Source organism: Leiobunum rupestre, chromosome 9 (assembly GCF_980474605.1).
Source record: "Leiobunum rupestre chromosome 9, qqLeiRupe1.1.hap1, whole genome shotgun sequence".
Classification (NCBI taxonomy): Eukaryota; Metazoa; Arthropoda; class Arachnida; order Opiliones; family Sclerosomatidae; genus Leiobunum; species Leiobunum rupestre.
In genome coordinates this window covers 33,264,318-33,291,002 of record NC_143392.1, presented here as the reverse complement: position 1 = coordinate 33,291,002, position 26,685 = coordinate 33,264,318, and the positions used below count along the sequence as shown (strand labels likewise).

At 38.7% G+C, this 26,685-nt stretch overlaps 1 protein-coding gene across 4 annotated transcripts in view; it reads right to left on the bottom strand.

The window, feature by feature from the left end:
* Positions 1 to 26,685, bottom strand: part of LOC149927193 (NACHT and WD repeat domain-containing protein 2) — a 169,761-nt gene that overhangs the window by 86,502 nt on the left and 56,574 nt on the right. For all 4 annotated transcript variants that reach the window (XM_090159550.1, XM_090159549.1, XM_090159547.1 and 1 more), the window contains one exon: positions 20,079 to 20,419. In XM_090159550.1, coding sequence (XP_090015676.1) covers positions 20,079 to 20,419 — 341 coding nt within the window. The remainder of the gene's footprint in view (positions 1 to 20,078; positions 20,420 to 26,685) is intronic.

Here is a 26,685-nt window from a genome sequence, read left to right as displayed (position 1 = left end):
TGGATGGCGCCACGGGTCATATGATAACGTTTTCTCGTCATTTTAGAGGAGACGACACATTCGTAATTTTTTAAAAACTTGTTTCGCGGGGAGCAGATTTGATTGGATCTCTAGATTAATATTCCCAACTCAATGGGTACAACTAAATCTGGCTGACCAATTTCGTTCCATAAGGAGACTATATCAACTTTATCGTTCTACCGTGGCGGCATCTGTCTCTAGTGGTGGCAACTATATTGCAATTGAATTGTTTCGCGAATCTGACGCGAAATTGAAATGTATGATTTATCGTAACAAACAAACCTTTGAAGTTGTTTAAAAATAACTTTATTTTGTCAACACGATCCTTTTTAACTCAAGTTACGGTGAGTTACCTAATAATTATTTATTTATGTAACTTTACTAAATATAGATGGCGCTAACGCCTAATTATAAAGATGAATTTCGTACAGTCTTATCAGAACAGGTCCCGCGTAACCATGGCAACCGAAATCGTAATTGTAATTCTAGCAGTATTATTCCCAATTCAATGACGTGAACGCTCCAGCTTCTTTACGAAACAACGCCGGAAATCGACTTCAGCGACGCCAAGTGTGTCGATAATGAACTAACATTAACCGTGATTTTCCTATTCCCAATATTAATGCGTGCTTTTTAAAGCCTGAACAGTGAGTCTCAACATAATCACGCTTTCTAAATATAAATAAATAAATTCTGGAATATTTTTAATATAATAAGGGCACAACAATATTGTTTTTTTTTTTTTCAAAGTTTTTTCGTCTGACATTTTTTTGGCAAATATGTGGGGCGATTAATTTTAAAATTCTTCTAAGTGATTTTTTTAATATTTTTTGTTCATACGCGTCCATCACTTTCTGGAACCGTGTACGATCAATCATACACGCTACTGGGTTTTATAACCAACTTTGAATTCAACGGGTTTTTTATTTGGCGTCTTTTAGTCCTGAAATAAGGCTTAGGGGCCTGACTTCGCCCCTAAGCAAAAAGTTTGCCAGAAAAAAAAAACCATTAATAGATTTTTAAAGAGCGAGGCAAAATGAATTTACTATCCGTACCTATGAAAAAAAAATAGCAGAAATTTGATGATAAATTATGTTCGTAAACGTTAAAAACAACTGCGTAATTAACCAGGGTTCGACATTTTGGTGTTAAACTTGAGGAAGTGTTTCATTTTAATAACAGGGTTCGTACAAAAATGTCTGATCTAAAATCCCTGACTTTTCCAGGTTATCCCTGACCAATTTTTGCCAATATTCCTGACCTTTTTCGTTATATTTTAGGACATTTTTTTATAATTTTTTTGATCAAAAATTCTTTGTTAATGTGTGGTTTGGTTGACTAACTAAAATCCCTGACTTTTCCCTGACTTTCTACGAAATTATTTAAATCCCTGACTTGTCCCTGACATTTTTCCTCCATTTTACAGATCCCTGACTTATCCAGGTTTTCCAGGATACCCAGGTTCTGTACGAACCCTGTAATATTTTCCATTTCTAATAGAAATATTTTAAATTATGACCAATTCCTGTTCAGGTCCAGTGTACTAAATATTACGTCGTTCCTCATTTAGTTCAACCAGAAGTATATAATATTTTTTTTGAGATAAGTATCCACCTCCCTAATCTGCTAATGTTTTTCACTTAATAATAATAATGAGCTAGGCTAATACCCGAGGCACCACCCAAGGCCCAAGTCATCTGGCGTCTTTTAATTTCTTTAATTCATGTGGCCGGATTACAATGCGTAGGAGGGTTGTCGCAAGCCCTTCATGCCACGCGAGCCAACGGCTCCCTACAGTCACTGTTACCGTTGATATTTAAAAATACGTTTAGGAAACAACAATACATAAAATAACCGGTTTCTAAAGCTTTTCGTAGGTTACTAGTGGGCGTGGCATATTTCCGTTACCATGGTAACGAGTTTATGTCAGTCATGACAATAAGACGCCCATGACGGGATTATTTGTCGTTGAATAAGGTCATGGGCACCTGTTTTAAGGCTTAGCTACTAACATAACTCTGTAATAATGTTCCATTGGTGAATATTTTACTGAGCTAGTAACCGAGTTACTTCATCACAAGAAGAAAATCTACCCCTAGCGAGGCGCTGTCAAAGGCTACGTGTGACGCGTTAGTAAGCGGACGCAAAACTGTGACGAAGCCCGAAATGCAGTCTGTCTTGTGAATAACTCTCAGTAAAACGTTTGCCCGCGAAGAATAGGAATTGTCACACTTATGTAACAATATTATACACTTATGTTACTATGTATACCTACGAACTTCCGAGTCCGATCAAGTACCGATATCAAATCTATATAAATAAAATCTAATGTTTGTGTATATATATATATATATATATATATTGGTTTGTTACCTTCTATGCACGCCCAAGATAATTGTCCGATTCGCACGAAATTTGGCCTGTGGCATTGTGGCCCCTGCCGTCAGGTTTTAGGGGCGTCTTGAGATTGCTAACCTTCGTAGTTTTTGACCACGCGCTGTCAAGAGACGCTGGAATTAAGAGACACGGGAGTTTATCTCTCTGGCTCTAATTGCCTCACTTAGCTGCTGCATGGCACGACATTCGACCATGGATACAGTGTCCATGTTCGACCCTTTTCGCTGGCGTTCGTTCTCTTTTGACGCCCCCCCCCTCCCTCTCTATCTGTGTCACACAGGCACCTTAGCCCAGGCCGTATTCATTCCACGCATACTCATAATACCAACCGATATGCCATTTGATTTTAAACGCCTGCAATTTCCAATCAATCTTAGCTTCGCAATGACAATTAATAAAGCGCAAGGTGCAGTGGCGTAGCGAGGGGAGGGCGGAAAAATTGCCCCTTTTTACAAGGATGATTTTGGCGCGTTCATCCCTTCTACTTCGCCTCTCTTCCTATCCTCCTTGGAATTATGATTCCGCCCCGGGCGACAATGGCCCACGCTACGCCACTGGCAAGGTGTGGGAATTAATTTAGAAAACCCATGCTTTTCCCATGGTCAGCTTTATGTGGCGTGCTCAAGAGTTGGAGCTGAAAATAACCTGTACATACTTACTCCGTACGGAGAAACTACAAATATTGTGTACAAAAACACTTCATAATTACATCTTACACTAATCAAAGAAAACAAATATATGTTAATATTACAAGATATGATATTTTGCACTATTAAACTTTTGCAATTTAAAAAAATTACTATTTACTATTTAAAAATAATTGAATTTGCATATTTAAAGCAAAGTGCATGTTGTTTCCATTTTCTAAACCCCAATTTAGGCCGAGCTTCTCAGCTAGTTATTTAAAAATAACTACATATCCTGAAGCAGTAGTTATCTTTACCTTTTAAGTAGTTAGGTGTACGCGCGTTTTGGGGGGAAACTATCGTCCTTTGAAAACTATATAAAGCCTGCCATGTTTCATATTAATGACCTAGCTAGATATATAAACTTCTGGTGCACTGATAAAAATTAAATATCGGATGGATAGATTTAAATAATATGAATTTGCTCTGACCATTTTTGTACAATAAACCATTTTGAAATTCCCCAACATTTCTGACTTTTTGGAATCATTTTGAAATTCTCTAACTTTTCTGACTTTTTGGATCCATTCTGAAATTATCTGACTTTTCTGACTTTTTGGAACTATTTTGAAATTCTCGGACTTTTCTGACTTTTTGGAACTATTTTGAAATTCTCGGACTTTTCTGACTTTTTGGAACTATTTTGAAATTATCTGACTTTTTGGAACCATTTTGAAATTCTCTGACTTTTCTGACTTTTTGGAACCATTTTGAAATTCTCTGACTTTTCTGACTTTTTGGAACCATTTTGAAATTCTCTGACTTTTCTGACTTTTTGGAATCATTTTGAAATTCTCTGACGTTTCTGACTTTTTGGAACTATTTTGAAATTCTCTGAATTTTCTGACTTTTTGGAACTATTTTGAAATTCTCTGACTTTTTGGAACCATTTTGAAATTCTCTGACTTTTCTGACTTTTTGGAACCATTTTGAAATTCTCTGACTTTTTGGAACCATTTTGAAATTCTCTGACTTTTCTGACTTTTTGGAACCATGTTGAAATTCCCTGACTTATTGGAACTCTTTTTAAATCCCTGACTTTTCCCAGTTTTCCAGGTCACGTACGAATCCTGCTATAGTCAACGCAGTGTTTTATTTGATGACATTCTCGCTGCAACGTCAAATTCGAGACGACCACAACGTTACTCAATTCCATAAGCTTCGCCCAAAATGTAGCGTGGTCTTAAAAATAAAAATAAGGTACGTTAAGAGATTTTTTTCCCGAAAACGTGGTATTTGTCTAAAGGTAGAATTTGCTCAGCGGAGTTTTTGGAATTCTAGCTCTTCGTTACTTTCCAAAAAGCGTAGATCCCCAACGGAGCAACGTAAAAACCTGGCTCATCAAGAAAATGCTAGCGTTCCCTCCGTTGAGAGACCTTTTTTACCGGCCACAATTCCCATCGTTCTCTTACTTTACACAAGCGTCAGAAATAAGAACACGGGCCACCGAACTGGGGATGGTTTCATTCGAATTACAATATTTGATTGCCCCGGGTTTCAAAAGATTCCATTTTTCTTTTCAAAAATAAGAAAGACTTTATTGGTGTATATGGCAGCGGAGGCCTTCACACCATGTGCATCATACAGAATTAGACTACAAATTTAAAGTATATACAAACAGCGATAAGAAGATAAATACACAAACCAAAAACAAAACTATTGTACCCGGCAAAGATTCAATTTTTTTTCCCATTTATTTACAAGTAGATGTCGCTAAAAGCCGTACGAAATTCAACAGGGACTATGAAAAGTGACGAAAAACATACAGGGTGTTTCAATAGTTATTCAAAAATTTTAAGGAGTTGAGTTGAGAAGTATGCCTGTTTTTGGTCCCATTTTCCTACGATGAGTGAAAAGAGCACCAGAGAGCTTCAAAGTGTGGCCTACTAGTCCCTGGAAGTAGGCTGCAACAAGCGCAAAACCAAGCAGCGGGGAAACGCGAACAATAAGGTTTGGGTTCGTGTGATAGGTAAAAAAGGACTTTGTAAACAAATCGAGGTAACCAGCGTAAAAAGTAAACTTAAACAGTAATTAAAGTCCCTGCTGTATGAATGAATGAATGAATGAATATTTATTAGTTCAATGTAATGGACAAATACCATTTAAAACAGGGAGGAATCCATTTCTGGATCCGCGAGCAGTTTAAAACATGAAACGATATACATTTTTTAATCGGAAATAAAGATGCACTAACAATATTTAAAAAAATTTCCACTATTTACAAAACATTTTATAATAACAAGAATGTATTTATTTATACTCGGGGATAATGTCGAGATTATTTTTAGCGTTTCTCCAATTCCACCCGTTGGGCCCCCCGGTATGCTCCTCCGCTTTAATAAAATCAAATAATACTGCAATCTTATTGGTTCTTAAAAATTACCTTTTCCGACGCGATTAACGCTGCTGCGAGGACGCAAAAATTAGACCGCCTCCTTTTTCCCTCCCCCTCCCCCCTTAGCGTGTCCGTCGATAGTCTCGACATATTCATTCTCCCTGAGTATAAATAAATACATTCTTGATAATAACAATAAAAATAAAAATAAAAGGTGCTTGTTTTTGCGCTTGTTGCCGCCTACTTCCCGGGGCTAGTAGGCCACACTTTGAAGCTCTCTGGCGCTCGTTTAACTCATCGTAGGAAAATGGGACAAAAACAGGCATACTTCTCAACTCACCCCCTACAACTCCTTCAAATTTTTGCATAACCTTTCGAAACACCCTGTGTAGTAGCGTACAAAGGTCCTTAAGTTACGAAGGTAAAGAGAAACGTGCGAGTACATTTGCGGTAATTACGGGCTAATTATTTATTTTCCCTCTTAATTAAAACCGTGAAAACGGAAGAGACGGGTTAGTCGTGGTTTTAGTGCCGCCGGGGAAGAGTAACGCGCAGTGAGGTTTCCAAAATGAGATACTTTTTATCAGGAGAGTTGGTTGAAAGGCTATGGCGAAAGCGGACGGATGAAGACAAGGGGTCCCCGTAGAGCGGCGGCCCTTTCAAAAGTGTTGTTGGCTTTTGCCCGCGGAATAACAACTATCGTTACTCAGTTTCGTCTCATTATTCGCTCTTAGCGTACGGCGCAGGCTGTACCCATTCGCGCGGGCTAGTGGGCGGTACGGGTTTGCCAAATGGCGTGTAAGGTCTGCGGGGCCGTGGCTGGGTCGTGTTGTGACGCCTCGATCTTTGAGTTTGGCGATAACGGCTAAGGAGACCCGAGGGTATACTCTCCCTCCTCCCAACATCATCCCTTTGCTCTCGGGCTTCCTCTCATCGGTTCTCTCCGTTCGCTGTTTACTTTTTCGCCTGTTTCCCGAAGTGCATTGCTTCAATGAATAGACACGCTTTCTTTTTCCAAGTTGCGATTTTCGTCGCCTCCCTTTCGCGATCTACGAGCGCCCTCTATCGTGGCGATAGAAAACGAGTGTCTGGAACCGCCATTTGAATGACACTATCTTTAGAAAACGAAGATTTAGGTTCTTTCTTTCCATTCGAAGTAGTTTCTTTATTTGCGTGGGACGCTCATTTGCACGAGTTTTGTGGGTGCTTTGATCATTTGGGGGAATGATTTTAATTTGTAAGCGCTTAATGGGCGTCTACGCGCGTTGAGTTTCCTTTCGCCTTACCATCGCATCTTAGTTGATTATATCCGATATATTTATTTGTGTGTTTAGAGATCCAAAGGCAAAACCTAGTAAGAGCCGATTTGGAAAATTTCGAGTTTGTAGTAAATTCAAGTAGATATCGCTACCTTAGAGCAAAATTCAAGCAAGTGTAAAAACCCAAAATTTTAGAAAAACAAATAATAATGATAATAGGTGGTTTTTTTTTTCGCCTGTTCTGGGTTTTTTGAGCAGGTTCAAAAGTGTAGCCCTATGACGTCATTTTACTCCAATTCTATCTTGACGAAAAAACGAGTTGGAGTAAGAAGGGAGTAGTTAGAGCTTAAACGTTATATATTTGTTTTGTTTTTAAGATGGCGACCGGTGGTGAGGTCATCAATATAGGACTCATTTTTCTTATTTATTTAATAATAATAATAATCAGCTAGGCTAATACCCAAGACACCACCTTAGGTCTAAGTCATCAACCAACTTTTAAAGTCATTAAATAACATTTAACAATTGGATATTCGTTATTAAAAGCTTGCCACATGTGAAGATGTTCAAAACCCGTTATGTTTTCTTGAAACGAAATTTAAGTAGATGAATTTTCTATAGAAGCTAGACTATACTCCCTCTACACCTCCTTTCAGGGAGGAGTAAAAAGTGTAACGTTTGAGCTCTGGAACAGGCGAACAAAATTCGGGACAGGGTAAATCTTACCCCGAGAGCAGGCGAATAAAACTTTTTAGGGTAAAAAGTTTACACTTTTTGTCCTCGGACAGGCGAAAAAAAACCACCTATTAATAATAATAATAATCAGCTAGGCTAATACCCAAAGCACCACCTTAGGTCTAAGTCATCAAGCGACTTTATGTTTTAAGTCTGCAATTACAAGCATAATAGACTTAAAATTAAAGTGCACGAAAATATTTAGAAAAAATTAAGAATTGAGTCGGAATACCGTAGAAAAACTCGACGATTCTAAGGATTCTTATTTCGACTTGCTTGAGTCTATCTCTATGGCAACCATACGCGAATTGGTCACCTACTCGAAACATTGCCGACCCACCAAGGAGATTCGTGTATGACATATAAGTGGGGTGGAGGAGTGGTTAGCACGAGGGGTCAGACATTTGTACAAAATCCCGTACACTTCAGAAGAAATCTCCGACGAAATCGCAAAATCTCTGACCAAATTTCAAAATCTCTGACGAAATCGCGAAATCTTATGAAATCGCGAAATCTCTAATAAAATCGCGAAATCTCAGACGAAATCTGATGAAATCGCAAAATCTCTGATGAAATCGCAAAAACTTTGACGAAATCGCGAAATCTGATGAAATCGCGAAATCTCCATCGAAATCGCGAAATCTTTGACGAAATCGCGAAATCTGATGAAATCGCGAAATCTCCGACGAAATCGCGAAATCTCCGACGAAATCGCGAAATCTTTGACGAAATCGCGAAATCTTTGAGGAAATCGCGAAATCTCCGACGAAGTCGTGAAATATTTGACGAAATCGCGAAATCTTTGACGAAATCGCGAAATCTCCGACGAAATCGCGAAATCTTTGACGAAATCGCGAAATCTTTGACGAAGTCGTGAAATATTTGACGAATTCGCGAAATCTCCATCGAAATCGCGAAAACTTTGACGAAATCGCGAAATCTGATGAAATCGCGAAATCTCCGACGAAATCGCGAAATCTTTGACGAAATCGTGAAATATTTGACGAAATCGCGAAATCTTTGACGAAATCGCGAAATCTTTGACGAAATCGCGAAATCTTTGACGAAATCGTGAAATATTTGACGAAATCGCGAAATCTTTGACGAAATCGCGAAATCTTTGACGAAATCGCGAAATCTTTGAGGAAATCGCGAAATCTGACGAAATCGCGAAATCTCCGACGAAATCGCGAAATCACAGAGATTTCGAAATCCCGTACGCTTTTTTTAGAATATCCGACCCCTCGGGTTAGCACTTTCACCTCGCAATAAGAGGTTCCAGCTTATGGCACTGGATGAAAACCCTGAACAGCTCAAATTATTTCCCCACTGGTTAAAAGGGTTTTTTCTCGAGGTATTCGGTTTCCCCTTTCCATGAAAACTTATTGAGGTTAACGGTAATAGCATATGTAACATAATTACTCATAAGTATGCCACTGTACCTTTATTCCATTCAAAAATCTTCACTAACGGTTTGTTTCACCACGAACCAGTAAAAAGGTGGACTACGTTAGATTTTAACCTTTTTATTCATCCTAGTAATTTTGGGAGGCACACTATTGGCTAGTAACATATTTATTTAAGCCAATGGAAAACCTCGAAATTGAGAAGGAATTTTTTGCGTCGGAATTTTAGTCAGCCCGATGTGGCTTTATTGAAATTTATAAACTCGCTCGGTTTGTGCGGATGAAGTTAAATTATGAGTAATTTAGAAAAATAAAAGGTTGGGGAAAATGACCAATAAGTGATCGCTTTCCGAAAAGGGAACAAGTCGTCGAAGTGGGATATTCCACCCGCATTATTAAAACCCATATCAAGCCTAGAAGAGTTAGGCCTAGGCTCAAAAAAATCCGCAAAGACTCCAACGTTGTAGATGCGCCAGAAAAGCTCAACTTGAATTTCAACTATTTTTTCCAATAAACTTGCTTCTTTTATTTGGCAATGCAAATTTATTTTAGAACGTGAGTCTCCGAGAATTTCATTAATTTGCAAATTAATTACATTAACAGAACTTGACACTATATTGTAGTTCATTTTAGCTCCTAAGCCTTGGTTGTTCAAACCGGTTTATTTACTAAATTAATGGCCTTCGGTTTATCAAAAGTAGAGCTAATTGTGCGACGGCATAATCGGCATTTGCGATTCGATGACGTCAAATATTACGTGAAACAAACCGTTAGTGAAGAAATAGAGCTAGTGGCATACTTACGAGTAATTATGTAACATATGGTAATAGTAATTGTAAGCTCTTGGCATGAAGTGCTTATCACCACCCGCCTACGCATTGTAACCTAGCTAACTGAATTAATGGCTTTAAAAGTCACTAGATAACTTGGGTATTAGCCTAGCTGATTATTATTATTACCACTAAATACCACTTACGTTACCGGAAGAGGTAATGTTAATCAAAATACAGAAACTGAAATATCTATAATGTAATAAATGACGTCTAGTAGTTTTCGCCGTGGGACCGAATAGTTGCGTGGGATCAGATTGATATCTTATTTTCGGTTCGTGAAAGGTCTGGCCCTAAATGGGTTAGAGTGTGCAATAACTGGTGGCTTTACCGGGGAGTCGGGGTCCGGCTCTTGTAACCCATAAGGGCGGTGGCGCACTGGGAGATGTTAGCTTCGATCAAATGGTCCTATCTCCACCTCCGACTTCGGTCAGGTTTGGGCTGGAAACTGAGCTTCGGCTCAGGCTAACACAGAGGGTCCGTGCAAACTGGCCGCCTCGGCGGATTGGGTAGCCTGCTGTGGGGCGGCGGGCCTCCATATGAGGGAACGGCGGTCCTGTTTCCCGGCCTTCTGGAGTCACACCGGGACGTCCGGAGCCGGTTGTGCCGGGTTACTTGGGCTGCTGTGTGCCCGTCGTTCCCCTTTAGGAGCTCTCTCCAAAGGGTTTGACTCTTTACCTACGTAGGTAGTGTGTCGGCTGGAGTTGCTATAGCATTCACTCTTAATCCCACTGCTGTGTGCGAAGTAGGGATTGGTCCACCCATTGCTGCACTTTCTGCTGGGTTGAGTGGCTTGAGTCAAAGATGTGACCATCAGTAGTAGGGTACAACAACCCATGCTGGATTTTTCACCTGTCCGCGCTTGTAGACGCTGGCGTAGGGCACTATGATGATAGGCCTCCAGTGGTATGGTCTCTGTTACTAGGTACACCGGGCTATAAATTCTGACACACTGGTCCCAATGTCTGTCATCAGAAACGAGAATTTCGGGAATGGGCGATAATGGAAATTTCAAATGGAAAGTAAATGGTAGGAAGACAAATATTATATATGGTTATGACTTTCTTGGAGCGATAACTAAAGCTAGTTTCGTTCGAGTATTGATGTAGTGCGCTTTGCTGTATAGTTTTTTGTTGCTATTCCGAAATATAGTTTGAGTAATAAAATATTTCATGGAACCACCTTTCCCTCATTGCATTTTCTTTGAGATTACGCGAATTTTGATCATTTCAAAAGATGTTAGCAAAATTTCAAAGGCCTAGTTTAGAGTTTTACCGAAAGATTTCTAAACAGAGTTATCCCAAAAAGTTTTTAAAAATTTGTCCCCATCGCCTTTTGTACCATTTGCGGTCGCATTTGCGGGTCCCTTTAACACACCCTTTCCTATCCCCTAACGCTCCCATTGACGTATTTCCGCTTCCGTGTCCATAGAAATGCTGGATCTAGAAGAAGTACATTTCAACTTTTCCAGCTTTCTGTTCGTAACCATGGTGAGGGTTTTATTGGTTCCAGAAAACCATCTAGTTCCGCTAGGTGGCGTTAGTGCGTGAATGGCCATTAGTACAGGTGGCCGGGTAATGCGTAGGAGGGTGGTGGCAAGCCCTTCATGCTACGCGAGCCAACAACTCCTTGCACTATTACCTAGCTCTCACAAGGAGACATCCCGAAGTGTAACCCACCGATTTTGTTAAAACTTGGGGGATTGGGAGACCTTCACGCAACTTGAAAAATCCTAAAGGGAATTTATTCAATGGGCAACCGTTTTGCCATGGCAACGAAAATTTTTTTTGACAACACAACCGATTCCTAGGACCCCCCCCTGTGAAAAACTTTAACAAATTTCAAAATTTCGAAAATGCCAAAAATAGAAAAAATAGATAAAAATTGACAAAAAAACATCAAAATTGATCAATTGTTGATCAATTTGAGGTCAAAATCCCATGTTATTTTCAATGAAAAATTTAATATTTTGTGTTGTGATAAACATTTTTCGTTGGCATGGCAAAACGGTTGCCCATTGAATAAATTCCCTTTAGGATTTTTCATGATTCATGAAGGTCTACCAATCCCTCGAGTTTGAACATAATCGGTGGGTTACACTTCTGGATGTCTCCTTGTCAGTAAAATATTCACCAATGTGACAAACTTATAGAACCATAATATAAACTTACGCTTGTACTTCCTCCAATTCTGAGTTGGTATTAGAAAAATTCCGTGAACATTTTTAGCTCATAAAAATTCAAGAGGGGTCCCCTGCCCCACCCAAAGGACGTCCCTGCGTTTCTGTCTATATGAAAGACCGACAAACGTGTATTGACCGAAATAGTAACGAGTCTGTAACTCCCATCAAAGACAGCGAAAGGTCACACTAAGGTCGTTCGTTCCGCCTTTGAGCAGCGACTGACTGTTAACTAAAACCTTGGCGACATATAAGGACAGCGGCAAACAGGAAAAAAAAACAGCAAAGGAGAGAAATGAGAAGGAGGGGGAGTGTGAAAGTAACTCGGTGTGAACGTATAAATTAACTGGCTGATGCGAACTAAGCTCGTAAGAAGGACACGGAGGAAGCCCACTCTTCTCTCTCTCTTCTTGGCTGACAAACACAATTTTCACGAATGCAATTCCTGTTCGGTGATTAAAGGGAAGGGGCCAACTCGGGATGGCGTGGAGCCAAAGAGAAGCGAAAAAAGAAAAGAGCGGGACGAAGATGAGGATGGAGAACGGCGGAGGGAAAGAAGAAACTAAAGGATCATGAAGAGTCTTCAGCATACGTTATGTCCAGGCAAGAAAATAGGGAGCGGGGAGATGACAGGGGTACGGGTCCATCGATCCCCCGCGCCTCGTCCTCCAAATAGGCCTCACCCAGAAGAAGCTCTATTTTTCAACGTCCCCGAGGAATTTAGCGGAAAAGTGAATGGCTGAAAGAGGAGACGGAGGACGCGAAAGGGAAGGCTGCCGAGCGAAAAAGGGAGCGCGAAGGAGAGACTGGCGCCATCTACACTTAAAAGACCGCGCTGATGGAAAATCGTGTAAAATATCGCTTAAAAACCGGGAATCGTGATGCGAAACATTTCAATTGAAAAACGGCGAGGGACTTCCTTTTTATTAATGATTTTCACTAAGATTTACGACCACGGTTTATTCGACACGTTTTACCAAGAATTACTCCGGCAATCAACCGTCACAATGCCAATAGTCTCGAGTCGATATTTTAAAATAACGGTCGGGGACGCAAAACCTTAGAAATAGAAATGACACTAGAAGCACGATTAGATTGTGGCGATATGTACGAGTTAGACGCTTGGAGTAGAGAAGGTGACTGGAGGGGAAATTCCCATATCTGTAGCATTGAGTCTCTTCCCCCATCAATTCGGCCTAAGCCCTCCCAGCATGCACTGCGTTTTTGGTAGGGGCCTACGTTTTACCTTAGTCTAGCGACGAAAAAGAGAGTTATTTCCAAGGGTGTTGTGAATATTTGATCTTGATTTTATTGAACCAACTTTATATTAGATAATTGAACAAAATTTATCATTTTTTTTAAATAATTTTGGAAAATGTGATATATGTGTGATCATGTTGGTATCCAAAAAAATTTAAACAAAAACAATCCATTATAAAAAGAACTAAAACAATCGGAAATAAAAAATTCATTTTAAACAACTCCATCTTCAAAACTAAAGCATCGCGAATATTTACAATTTTATTTCAATAAAAACCCGAATGAGGGCGACACTAAGGCGCCCCTACCGCGGAGCAAAGGATTCTGGGTAACGTTGAGCTTACAGACTTCCAGTGGCGTCGCTAGGGTGTTTTAGGCGGCGCTTGAGCCACCTGTAAAATTTCTGAAGCGCCACCTAAAATTTCCGAAAAGCGCCTCCTAAATTTTTCCAATTCACTTGTCGAAAAGTTTCTTCGAACTTAAAAATGGGCATAAAAAATTTAATTTTACCTAGTCGGCCTCATTGTTTCAACTTTACAAACCTTTTTAGGAGCTCCCCCCCTCCCCCATATCTCTCACTAGGACGCCCTGACCAGTGCTTATGGCTTAAGCGCCCCCAGTTTTGAAATCCCGGTGACGCCACTGCAGACTTCCCACCCTCATTTCCCCTCCAGTCAACTTCTCTCCTCCAAGTAAAGACCTTTTCACACGAGCCAACTTTTTAAATCAAAATGCTGAGTCAGCAACTCAAGTTGACTCCTCTAGTTGGATCCAAAAGTTGGCTCGTGTGAAAAGGCCTTTAGAAGGCTGCCATGAGAGTGGAATCGCCAGCATTCTTTGTGGGAGCACGCCATCTATTTGAAAAAAAAATTAAAGTTTCAATTTGTTTAATAGATGGCGCACGTACAAAGGAGACTACCCGAGGTGTTTATCTCCGATTTGGTTCAAACTCGGGTGGTAAGTAGACCTTCCACGTAACTTGAAAATCTCTAAAAGGGTGGACAAGAATGGGCTTTCGTTTTGCCATGGCAACCAAAAATGTTTTTCACAACTTAAAAACAGATTACTCGTATTTACCCAATATATGTATATTTACTCATATTTACCAAAATTGACGTATATTGGTCCAAATGTACCAGATTTAGCCATGATCTGATTTATGTATCTAATTGATGAACCTTTTTTAATTTTTTGAAAAATATTGTTAGCTTCGATTTTCCCATGTTAATTTTCATAGAGAAAATCAGTTTTTAAGTTGCGAAAAACATTTTTGGTTGCCATGGCAAAACGAAAGCTCATTCTTGTCCACCCTTTTAGGGATTTTCAAGTTACATGAAGGTCTACTTACCACCCGAGTTTGAACCAAATCGGAGATAACCACCTCTGGTAGTCTCCTTGTGACCTTGTTAGTAGCGATTCCACTCTCATGGCAGCCTTCTAGCTTGCCCGTTTTCCTTGAGATTACCGGATAGCTCAGTGGTTCTACTCTCATTTCTATTTCTATGCGCCAAACCTCCACCAATTTCGGTGTTGCCAGAAAAGTCGGTAAAAAAACAGTGTAGCCAGATTCAGATTATTTTGTTTGAAATATACAGAAATTGCAGACTTTAATTTACTCGCAATCGATAATTTAAAATAATGGTCGCAAAAGCCGCCTACCAGCTTGGGATACATTTCGGAGACGCAAAAACCGAAACCAATTTCGGTGTTGCCAGAATGTTTAGTTTATGAAGTCGGTAAAAAAACCAGTGTTGCCAGTTTCATATTATATTGATTAAAATACACAGAAATTGCACAATCAAAGATCAGAAAACCAATTTGAGTCGATAATTTAGAATAACGACCGAAAAAACCGCCGGCCAGCTTAGGATACTTTTCGGCGACGCAAAACCTTCACCAAATACCATGCTGCCAGGCTGCGTACTTTATCAGCCACCCAAAATAAAATAGCATGAAATACATCTAAAATAACGAAATTCGCTTTTCCGCCAAATGAGAATGAATATTATGAGGAGTAGTATCGAGTAGTTCTATACACTCTTTTATATCTTTATTTGTGAGAGCTGCCATTTTATTACAGGTCTGATTTCAAAGAGTGCATGCAAGGCCGCTTCACGCGACGTCTCGAGCTGATGAGCACGTGCAGGCGCCCTTGCCTGTACTATTTTAAATTAGGCCTGTAATGAAATGGCCGACTTCGTAAAAGAGTGTATTTCTTGGCTATAAATGATAAAAAGATTTTGAGGAGGAGGACTGTTATCATCGTTGTCATAGCTGTTGATTTTTCAAATTAATTTTCTTAGTTCAAACTACTGCCATCTGTGGAGGGGGAAACGAAACATAAAGAGGACTTTCGCTGTACCGAACAAGGGAAACTTAGAAGACTCGGGGAAAGGCTAGCGAGAGTCGGATGAGACGTAAAAAGCAATTAATTGTCCACGCTCCGGAAGACGGGTAATTAAGCGTGCGTAACGAAGAGAGGGGGGGGGGGTACGGGGACAGCCCTCAAAAACCTACACTAGCACCCCCTGCCGGCGCGAGGCGGAAGACGTTGTATAAAAACGTACAATCAGGGCTCCGAGGCCCGTTCTCTCTGTAAGCAACGTTGAGAAAATAAGGTTTTGCCTATATAAGAGCAAAGTAAGCTGAAAAAGCTTACGGAAGAAATCCAAGAGCCGAGGCTTAGCGAAAATAGCAGACGAAATTTCGAAAGAGGAAAGCATCAAAAGCGGTATTTAGCGAGATGCGTATATATTTTTTTTTCCAAACCCCGTTCTTTCACTGGGGACAGACGAAAAGAATGCCAATTAATTTAGCTGATCCGTAGAATTAATACCAGCGCGATTAAAGCTAAGATGAGGGGGGCGCTTAGCTATAGTCGGTGCGATGTTACGAATTGATTGTACGATCAAAGTGTGGTTGGGCTTTCAAATCGCTTATCTCAGCGTTTTAATGAACTGTTACCTGACCGTATAGAGACCTGGTCTTGAGGGGGAAAAAGGGTTCTTCAATGAATTTCTAATTACTTGGGCACCCGCGAATATTTTGAAACCGCGGGAAAAACTCACGCTCTATTTTTATACGTCTCCTTTTGAATTTCTTGAGCCAATACAAAAAATGGTTTAAAGGCAGACTACATAGTTATTCGGTTTACTCTGCCTTTCACTGGTAGTTGGCTGCTTGCATAGCACGTAAGTCTTGCAGCGAGCCAGCTTCCAGTGAAAGACAGTGTGTCGGAATTTATAGCCCGGTGTACCTAGTAACAGAGACCATACCACCGGAGGCCTATCATCATAGTGCCCTACGGCAGCGTCCCCCTAGCCCGGACAGGTGACAAATCCAGCATGGGTAGCAGAACCCTACTACTGATGGTCACACCTTTGACGCAAGCCACTCAACCCAGCAGAAGGTGCAGCAATGGGTGGACCAATCCCCACTTCGCACACAGTAGTGGGATTTAGAATGGATGCTATAGCAACTCCAGCCGACACCCTACCTATGAAGGTAAGGAGCCAAACCCTTTGGAAAGAGCTCCTAAAGGGGAACGACGAGCACACAGCAGCCCAAGTAACCCGGCACAGCTGGCACCGGAGATACCGGTTTGCTCCAAAAGGCCGGGAAACAGGACCGCCGTGCCCGCATATGGAGGCTCGCCGCCCCACAGCAGGCTACCCAATCCGCCGAGGCGGCCAGTTTGCCTGGATCCTCTCCGTTAGCCTGAACCGAAGTTCAGTATCCAGCCCAAACCTGACCGAAGTCGGAGGTGGAGATAGGACCATTTGATCAGAGCTATAACATCTCCCAGTGCGCAACCGCCCTTATGGGTTACAAGAGCCGGACCCCGACTCCCCGGTAAAACCACCAGTTATTGCACACTCTAACCCATTTAGGGCCTCCAGTGAAAGACAGAGTAAATCAAATACCAAGTTATTGGGTTTACTCTGTCTTTCACTGGTAGTTGGCTGCTTACATAACACATGTTCTTCCAGCGAGCCAGCTTCCAGTGAAAGACAGAGTAAATCGAATAATTATAGGCCTTTAAGAAACCGATTATACCGAAGACAAGCGCGCGCAGTCAAGATTATAGAATTTATTAATTTTTACACGTATGCCGCATCTAGAAAATCATCTATGATCCAAATGATAATTTTACGGGAGTAACACCATTAAAGGTAGATTTTTAAATAGCTGAAGTCTCACCAGATGGCGCCAACAGTCTGAAATGTAGAAATTATAAACTCAAAGTATAATAAATAATGAAATAATACGATTACATACGACCTCTTCAGAATAGTAAGAAAATGTAGGAAATATGGGTTATATAATGAAATAATACAATTACATAGGGCCTTTTTAAAATAATAAGGAAATATAAAATAAAGAATGAAATTATACGATTATTTAGGAACCTTTTCAGAACTCTAATAAAATATAGGAAATATAGGATAAATAATAAAATTATATGATTATATAGGGTTTTTCAGAATAATAAGAAAATATAGGATAAAGAATGAAATTATACAATTACATAGGACCTTATAAGAACCATAAGAAAATATAGGAAATATAGGATAAATAATAAAATTATATGATTATATAGGGTTTTTTCAGAATAATAAGAAAATAAAGGATAATAATAATGAGTTAACGGCTGACGAAGGACCTCGGTCCGAAAGCTCCAAGAAAATAAATATTTTAAAACCATGAAGTATCAGTCCCTTTGATATTTTATTTTGTAAGTTTATATGATTATATTGGATTTTTTCGGAATAATAAGAAAATGAAGGATAAAGAATGAAATTATACAATTACATAGGACCTTATAAGAACCATAAGAAAATATAGGAAATATAGGATAAATAATAAACTTATATGATTATATAGGGTTTTTTCAGAATAATAAGAAAATATAGGATAAAGAATGAAATTATACAATTACATAGGACCTTATAAGAACCATAAGAAAATATAGGAAATATAGGAAAATTAATAGTATTATATGATTATATAGGGTTTTACAGAATAATAAGAAAATAAAGGATAAAGAATGAAATTATACAATTACATAGGACCTTATAAGAACCATAAGAAAATATAGGAAATATAGGATAAATAATAAAATTTTATGATTATATTGGATTTTTTCGGAATAATAAGAAAATAAAGGATAAAGAATGAAATTATACAATTACATAGGACCTTATAAGAACCATAAGAAAATATGGAATAAGCAATGAATATAGGACATTTCAGAATGATAAGAAAATATAGGAGCAGTGGGAACCATGGCAGAATACCCCCTCAAAAATTCGTCAGTTCTTACGCTGGATAAGCGTTTGAAGAAACCCATCGATGAAGACTGATCGATGGGAACCGTAAATGTTAAGAAATACGCGAAAAACTTGGTAAATTCGAGCACGTAAAGTGAGCGTCGACTTCAATATGGCATTCCAACGGCGGGTAGAGGGGGGGGGGGAGTTTTCAGAAGAAACTTGAATAAAAATTCTCGGTGGAAGGGAACTTAAAAGTGGAGGTATACGACGGCCATTTCGGATCGGTTGATTTATACGAAACTTCCTCTCTTCTTCTTCCGAGTTAAGTTGGTCGCGCAGGGATACACAATTGAAATACGAGAAAGCGCGGGCGCCACCTAGGAGGCGGGGGCGAAAGCTTAACCCACCGGAAAACGCCCGCCGATTTCAGCCCCGGGTTTTAGAAATGTCCGACGATCGAGCTTCAAACCGCGCCTGGAAAAACAAAGCTCCTGTTACGCTCGATCGTGAGATAACTTGATACGACCGCTCGATGTAATAGATATCGGATCAAGTTACGTCGGTAGTAGCTACGTTTAAAGCGGGCTCAAACCTCAGTTTGATCTTAACTCGTCGTTGGGAATCTTAGAAGGACGGAACTTCTTAAGTTCAGCCCGGGCCTACTTCAATATGAACTGGATCGTTCAGTTTTCTATAACTGGATGATAACGGAAGGAGAAGCGAGTTATACGGGGGTTATATTTCTCCAACTAAGCATTTTTGACTCTTTCGATAAAGGAATATTTGGATATGTTTTGCCAAATCCGGATTGCGAATGTCTTCGATGGGTTGTATTTACGTTGCTTTTGTACCTCCGTGAAGGGTGTTCTTTTGTTTTGAAAATGATTACTGAACTGGAAAAAATGATGATTTTCTAAATTTACAGTCGCGTTCAAAATCAATTGATCTTCAGAATGGAGCCGCGTCTTTTTGAGGACCCGAAGCCTTGGGTATTTATTTCCTTATTTCCCAGATAAAATACGGGATAAATCCCTTCTCCTTAAAGTTGGCTTACCCTTAATAAGACTATCGGTAATCTATATAATGGGAAGCGCCTGTGTTTTTATTGGATTTGCCCCCTAGAAAACATAGGACGAAATAACGATTTGAAGTTCGTCGGAACGCCGTCAGGGAGCGCTTCCTAACAACCCGGTCCCCCCCCCCCCCGAAAAGGGAAATAAAGAGTCTAGGGGGCTCTGGGGGGGGGGGGGGGGCGGGACTAGTGTCACTTTCTTAACATGTCAAAGTTAGTCGGTTAAAGGAGAAATAAGTTTTGCCTTCGCTACGAGAGTCAACTAAAACTAGCGGAAGTAGCGCCACCAAACGGGGAAAAAAGTAATGATTTCCTAGCTGCTATTAACTTGGCTAGTTTTGTTTGACTTTTGAGACGACTCGGCCGTTATCGAACCTACGCGGCGCTGGTAAAAGAACTTTGAAAAATGAAAATTTCAAAACCCGTAGTTTTAAACACCAAAGTCAAGTTGACCCACTTCTTCGGTAACTCCGCGTTTACCATTCTCGAACTGTTTCGACATCATTTATTTTTGGAAGAAGCTATTAGTGACATCTAGTTTCCGCGAGGGTTGTCGCGATAAGAACGCCATCTGTGTTTGAGGGAAAAAAAGAGAAAATGGAAAAAAAAATCGTGTTTGACTTACTTTAAAAGCTACGGATGGATGTTCCCCGTAGAGGGCGCAACACTGCTCGCAAACACTCCTGAGTAGCTGCTCTTGCGTCATGGAATCCGGCGTGGCACCCACCAATCGGAACACGACGGGAGTGTCCGCCACCCAATCGCAGCACCGCATCGCCACCGTGCATAGCAACGCTGTTTTCCCCCTGCCTTGAGGCGCGTGAATGACCAGCGGGTTGGGGTTATCGCCGGTGATGTAATTCTTCAAAGTTTCTAACAGCTCCTCCTGGTGGAAAAAGACGGCAGCACCAATTTTGCAAAATGTCGTCTGACGAAGTAGCTCGTCGTACAAGGACGCCTCGATTCCTGTCAACAAAATGTCACAAACAAACTTGATATTGCGAAATACTTATTGACATTATGGACTTATGGTCACACTTAAGAGCCCGTTATATTGTTTTGAGAGGCTTAGGGAAAATTTAGGCCGCTAATATTGAATTAATGGCTATATAGTCCATCCTAAGCCCGTTCCACACTTATCAATTGAGAAGAATAGGTGGTTAATGTTAATTTTCCATTTACAAGTATTTCATAAGTACAGTGGCTTTGCCAAGGGCTAGACGTATAACCTACCTTGAAATTTTAAAGGGACCACCAAATTCTAACAAATGGGGCCCAAAATATAAAAAAAACCAAAGCCATTCGGGGTTAACTTTTAAATTCCTTAAAATTTTACCAAAATTAATTACAGGGAGCATAGAAATTTTAAAGCCCCTCCCCCAAATATGGCCCAAATAATTTAAAATAAGCGAAACGTTTGGGATAAACTTTTATTAATTTAAATTCTACAGATAATAATAACAGGGAGCATAGAAATTGAGATTTATGGTATAAATCACCATGTTTTGCTAGTATTGCAAAATAAAAATTATATCAAGGGCCAGTCGCGTAGATAGGGGTGAAAAGTATCATTGTTTGTTTTTTTATTATTTGTTTTTCTTTATTTTTTTTTAAATTGTAACCCCGTCCCCGAATCAAACTCCGGGCTACTCTACTATTAATGTCCCAAATTGTAAAAATTACGGACCCCTTTCAATTTTGGCACTACTACAGCACAAGCCACTGTATGTATCACAAAAATCCACTTTCTTCAAATACATTCATTACAACAAGGCCATATCCCAATAACTCAGAAATATGTGTTTCTATAAAATACGGGAGGTCACGTGTAAATTATTTTACAACGTCACAGAGTGGGGCGGGCCCAACGCCATTAAAGTTGGCCAAAACTAAAAAAAAAAGGATTTCCATTTAAATCTAATTTTCTTTTTAAAAATATAATTAAAGATCTCGTGCATCGTATTCGGAAAAGAAAACACGGGACAAGTCTAAACATGTCGAAACTCGTAGATTAAATTAATTGCAAAGTTGTTGCTGTCGCGCATAGCACCAATTTTCATTTGTTACTAGCCGTGATTGCTATAACCATTGAATTGGGAATAATACTGCTAGAATTACAATTACGATTTCGGTTGCCATGGTTACGCGGGACCTGTTCTGAGAAGACTGTACGAAATTCATCTTTATAATTAGGCGGTAGCGCCATCTATATTTTGTAAAGTTATATGGCTAAAAATAAATAATTATTAGCTAACTCACCGTAGCTTGAGTTAAAAAGGATCGTGTTTACAGAATAAAATTATTTTTAAACAACTTCAAAGGTTTGTTTGTTACGATAAATCATACATTTTAATTTCGCGTCAGATTCGAGCAAAAATTCAATTGCCATATAGTGGCCACCACCAGAGACAGATGCCGCCACGGTAGAACGATAAAGTTGATAAAGTTTCCTTATCGAAAGAAATTGGTCCCGCGCCAGCCAGATTTAGTTGTACCTCTATTTATTCCCAACTCAATGGCTATAACCCATTGCGACTTTGGCTATATTTTCTGAAAATATATATAACTGCCTTCAATATGAAGAATTTACCAACAGACTACTCCACTTTTTTAGATTTTTTGTGAGTCATAGTGTTTTACAGTATTAATTTAAAATGAAAGTATTGATACGTTAAAATTTCAATTTAGATTATAGTTGATATTAGGGCAAACATGTTTGTGGTTCTCACTTTAAAATAATCTTAATTACTTGTATTCGTAGAATATAAAAGAAAAATTGCACATATTTGCCCCTTATTTAAAAAAAAACCCCCACTTAAATGCTTCCCACGTTTGAACGTTTCCCTATAAAATACTTTATGTAGGAAATTTGTTTAAAGGGAATATAACCAAAGGTATTTGGTGAGGAACACCAACGTTTGCAGCTCTGTCCGCTCTTGCCTTTGGCTTTAAAAATGTTTAGCGCCACTGTACAGGGAAATTTGAAAAATTAAAGATTGTTTTGCAGGTTATATTCCCTTTAAGGCTTAGTTATAAAGAGCATAAAAATATAAAAATAAAATATTTATTCTGTGTTGTTTTTTAATATGATAAAACCTGAAATAAATTAAAAAATCTTTTTCCAAAAATGCATTAATTTTTCCCCACTGTGCGAGCACGCGGTCGAGTCGATAAAGATTTTGGAATTTGAAGTCCACGTGCGAAACGCGCGTGCCAATAAAGTACTAATAATCTTACGCTCGTGACACAGAGAAAAACATTTAGTACTTTTAATTTGGTATTGTTTTATATGATGGAAACATGTATTGCGAATACACCCTGCTATGGGGTACGTTATTTTTATATAATTTACCAGTATTAAAGCAAGTGTCGGCTCAGCGTTAAGTAGCTCTTTTTTCAACAGATGTCGCTAGCGTCGACATCAAAACAAGATGCTTAAGCTACATTATGATTGGCTCGATTTTAAATTTGACAATGACTTAAATTTTAGTAATTTTTTACAATATATTTTATATGGGATATATAATTTAGGTTAAAGTCCACTAAGTAGAGTATAAGTTGTCTAATTATAATTATTATTATTATTATAATTATTATAATCAGTACAATGGTTCAGTGGCTAGTTATCGTTTCAATATTTCGAATTTTATCTTCCTCTGCCATGTATAGATGGCACCACGCTCTCCAGTAAAGTCGTTTTTTCGAAGAATCGGCTTTATTCATTGGCATCTCTAATAACAAGGGCCTTGTCATAATACAGGTGGCAATGATAGAGCCGACAGTTGCTTTAAGGGTGTAAAATCGAGTGTAGATCGATAAATAGATCAAAATGATTATTTATCCCGTCTTTTTGTCGTTCTATCGTTTTCAGAATGTCGCGCATTTATCCGCTAAACGAGTCGCTTTTTTTCCGGGGAGCTCACTGAGTGAGGCTTAATGTAAGCTTACTCCGCAGAAGGACACATTATGAGACGAGGATAAAAGCTATTTACGGGTGCCGGTCGTTTAGTATGGAAAATAGATATTCTTTGGCAATATGTTCTTAAGGAGATAAAGTTTTTAGCGCGTAGCTTCGCGGCGAGGGAGGATCGAGCGGTTGACAGTTTTTATAGGGAGTAACGGAAGAAAATGGGAAGAGCGCCAGTAAGCTGTTTACTTTATCGCCACGTTCAAACGGGTGGCGGAGTTTGGTGAAAAAAAAGATGAAGGCTTAAGCCTCGCCTCCATTGTATTGGAATCAATTCTAACAGTTAGACACCGTCATAAGCGTTTGCCATTTTATCCTATAAGCTTCGTGTGTAATAGGTCATAAGTATCGCCACCTACCGACCGAGTTTTAAATTGAATATGTGAAAGCTGTCTGCTCGTTCAAAATTATCTCTGCACAATAGCTGAAAGTTCAAACAAAAATCATTCAAAAGTCCTCTGCTATTTCTTCACATATTTAGTTATCGGATATTAAGGTAGATGGCGCTCGAAGACTATAGTGAAGGGATTTTCGGCAATGGTCACCGTTTTTCACTTATCGGGTTTTGTTTCGACGGGAAACGTCAAAGCGGTTCGTCAATGCAACTGTTTTAAATTAGATCAACCACAAATCGATTTTAAAGCGACCCGAAAGCTGAGACATTTACCCGAGAGGCAGGTCACTTCCTTGATTAACGACGCACCCCTACAAAGATTAAATCCAATTTAACCGTGATTATTTTGCTTAAATTTGATTTAATCACGATTATGTTGATTACATCACTTTAAATCATGTTTAGAATGTTTAAATCTGATTTAATCATGTTTAAATGATTAAATCGGATTTAAATGATTAAATTATGATTAAAAAGATTAGATCATGATTAGAATGCTTAAATCACGTTTAATCATGGTTCGAATGTTTACATCTGATTAAATATGATTGAAATGATAAAATCTGATTAAAGTGATTAAATCCTGAATAAAAAGATTAGATCATGATTAGAATAATTAAATCACGTTTAAATTGTGATTAGATTGATTAAATCGTGATTAGATTTTATAATCTCGATTAAATTTTTTAATCTCGATTAAATTTTTTAATCTTGATCACCCTGATTTAATCACGATTACCCTGAATAAATCATTTTACTATGATTAAGACGCACCCAAAATGGAATTGGCCTGCCCCTCGCATTTACCTTTTGTAAAATTTGGAAAAAAACTAAAACAGGGCGTTATTTTTGAATAAATATATAAGCCTACATTCAAATGCCACTCTATGATTTTATTAGCATATAATTGCCGCTGTGTTTATTTTCCTAGATATATACTTCTCTCGTAAGCCTTATTATTTACTTCTGATAATATTAATTTAATCTAAATGACGTTATGGCTAAAACAAGTATGTGGATGATTTTCAGAGGATTTTTGGTTGTTTATTTTTCCATTAAAACTGATAATTAATGTAATTGGGCACTTATTAGTTTTGGAAATGAGTGAGATTTAGGGGGGCGTGTTATGAAGTTGGCCCCCCAATTAAATTTGTGGGGGCCCAAAACAAGGCCATTTACCTTCTGTAAAATTGTTAAAAACTTAAATAGGACCCACTTTGAATAAATAGTGAATATACAGGGTGCTTCAAAATGTTATGCAAAACTTTTTAGGAGTTGTAGGGGGGAGTTGAGAAGTATGCCTGTTTTTCCCAATTATGAGTTAAAAGAGCGCCAGAGAGCTTCAAAGTGTGGCCTACTAGCCCCGGGAAGTAGGCTGCAACAAGCGCAAATTTTTCTATAAAATTTTGAACAAGATAGGGGATCCTAAAAAGGTAAGCGTTACATTATTAAATTTAGCTTTTGTACATTGAGTAAATGGCAGTGAACACTTTTGTCCCAAATTGAAAGCGCGTGGGAAACCTAGAGAAATTAATACTTCTCAGTAAATATATTATAAATAATTCCGCCATAAAATGTAGCATTTTAGCATACAACAACATAAATTTTCCATTTTAAAGCAGTCAGTATATATTTATTTAAAACCATCAAGAAGAATATGGTCCATTAATTACATTCGCCCCTTCCTTTATATATAGGGTTAATAAACAGTCGGGGCTAAAGATGACCTGTAGGGTCTTTCAAGCACTTGACTCGGTTCAACAGCAGCTGGTCCTTGACATCTAACACGGAACGAAGCTGTTTAAAAATTTTGGATATTTCCTCTAGAACCAGTTTAATGATATTCAACTTTTCGAAGCTATTCCCCTGCTTGACCCTTATTCTTCCATTAGGAATCGGGTTACCAAAAGGACGGTTCTCGTTTAAAGGTCAATTTGTCGCTGACGACTTAATTGTTAAGATCCTCGGGAAAACGCAAAAATTGAGATGGGGCCACGCAACTAGTATTCGGAGGCTCATTTTGATGATTGAGCCATTTGTTTAAGTGGAATGCTAATAAAAGTGACGTGTCACCGCTTGAAAGGATCACTCGCTGATTATAAATTAAAATTTAGGGACGAAATCGACTTTAATAATATCAGAAGTATATCACATTTTAACTTTGAGATAAGTTTCCTACTCCTTACATACCGCTAATGTTAGGCTGAATAGGTTTAACCCTAGAGATCCGGAAACGTCCTTAAGTGTAAGTTCCACGATACGAGCCTAGAGCCAGGTCGGAGTGGGTCTAATAAAGTTCAAGCCTATAAGGGACCGGATGGTAGTTAATCACCATTGGGGGCGTAGGAACGCAATACCTCCTCCCAAATATTTTTATCTAGTTTTAAATTTATCCCATCTAAAAATTACTAAATCTTAACCGTTTTAAACTTTCAAAATAAATGTTTACAGAGCGTAGCTAGTGCGGCTAGGCATAAATTCACCGCTGTGTTTATATCCTAAATATATATATTTATCTCGTAATTGTTATTATTTACTTCTGGTAACATTAATTTAGTTAATTATCTAAATTCAATTGTGGTTAAAGTAGTATGGAGATAATTTTAATAGCAAAAATTCACCGTTGTGTGTATGACACAAATATTTATTTATCTCATAACCCTTCTTATTTACTTCTGATAACAATAATTTAGTTAAATATCTCTATTCAATTGTGGTTAAAGTAGTATGTAGATAATCTTAAAAGAAAAAAATTGCCGCCGTGTTTATGTCCCAAATATATCCTTATTTCGTAACCTTTCTTATTTACTTCTGATAACATTAATCTTATTTACTTCTGATAACATTAATTTAGTTAAATATCTCTATTCA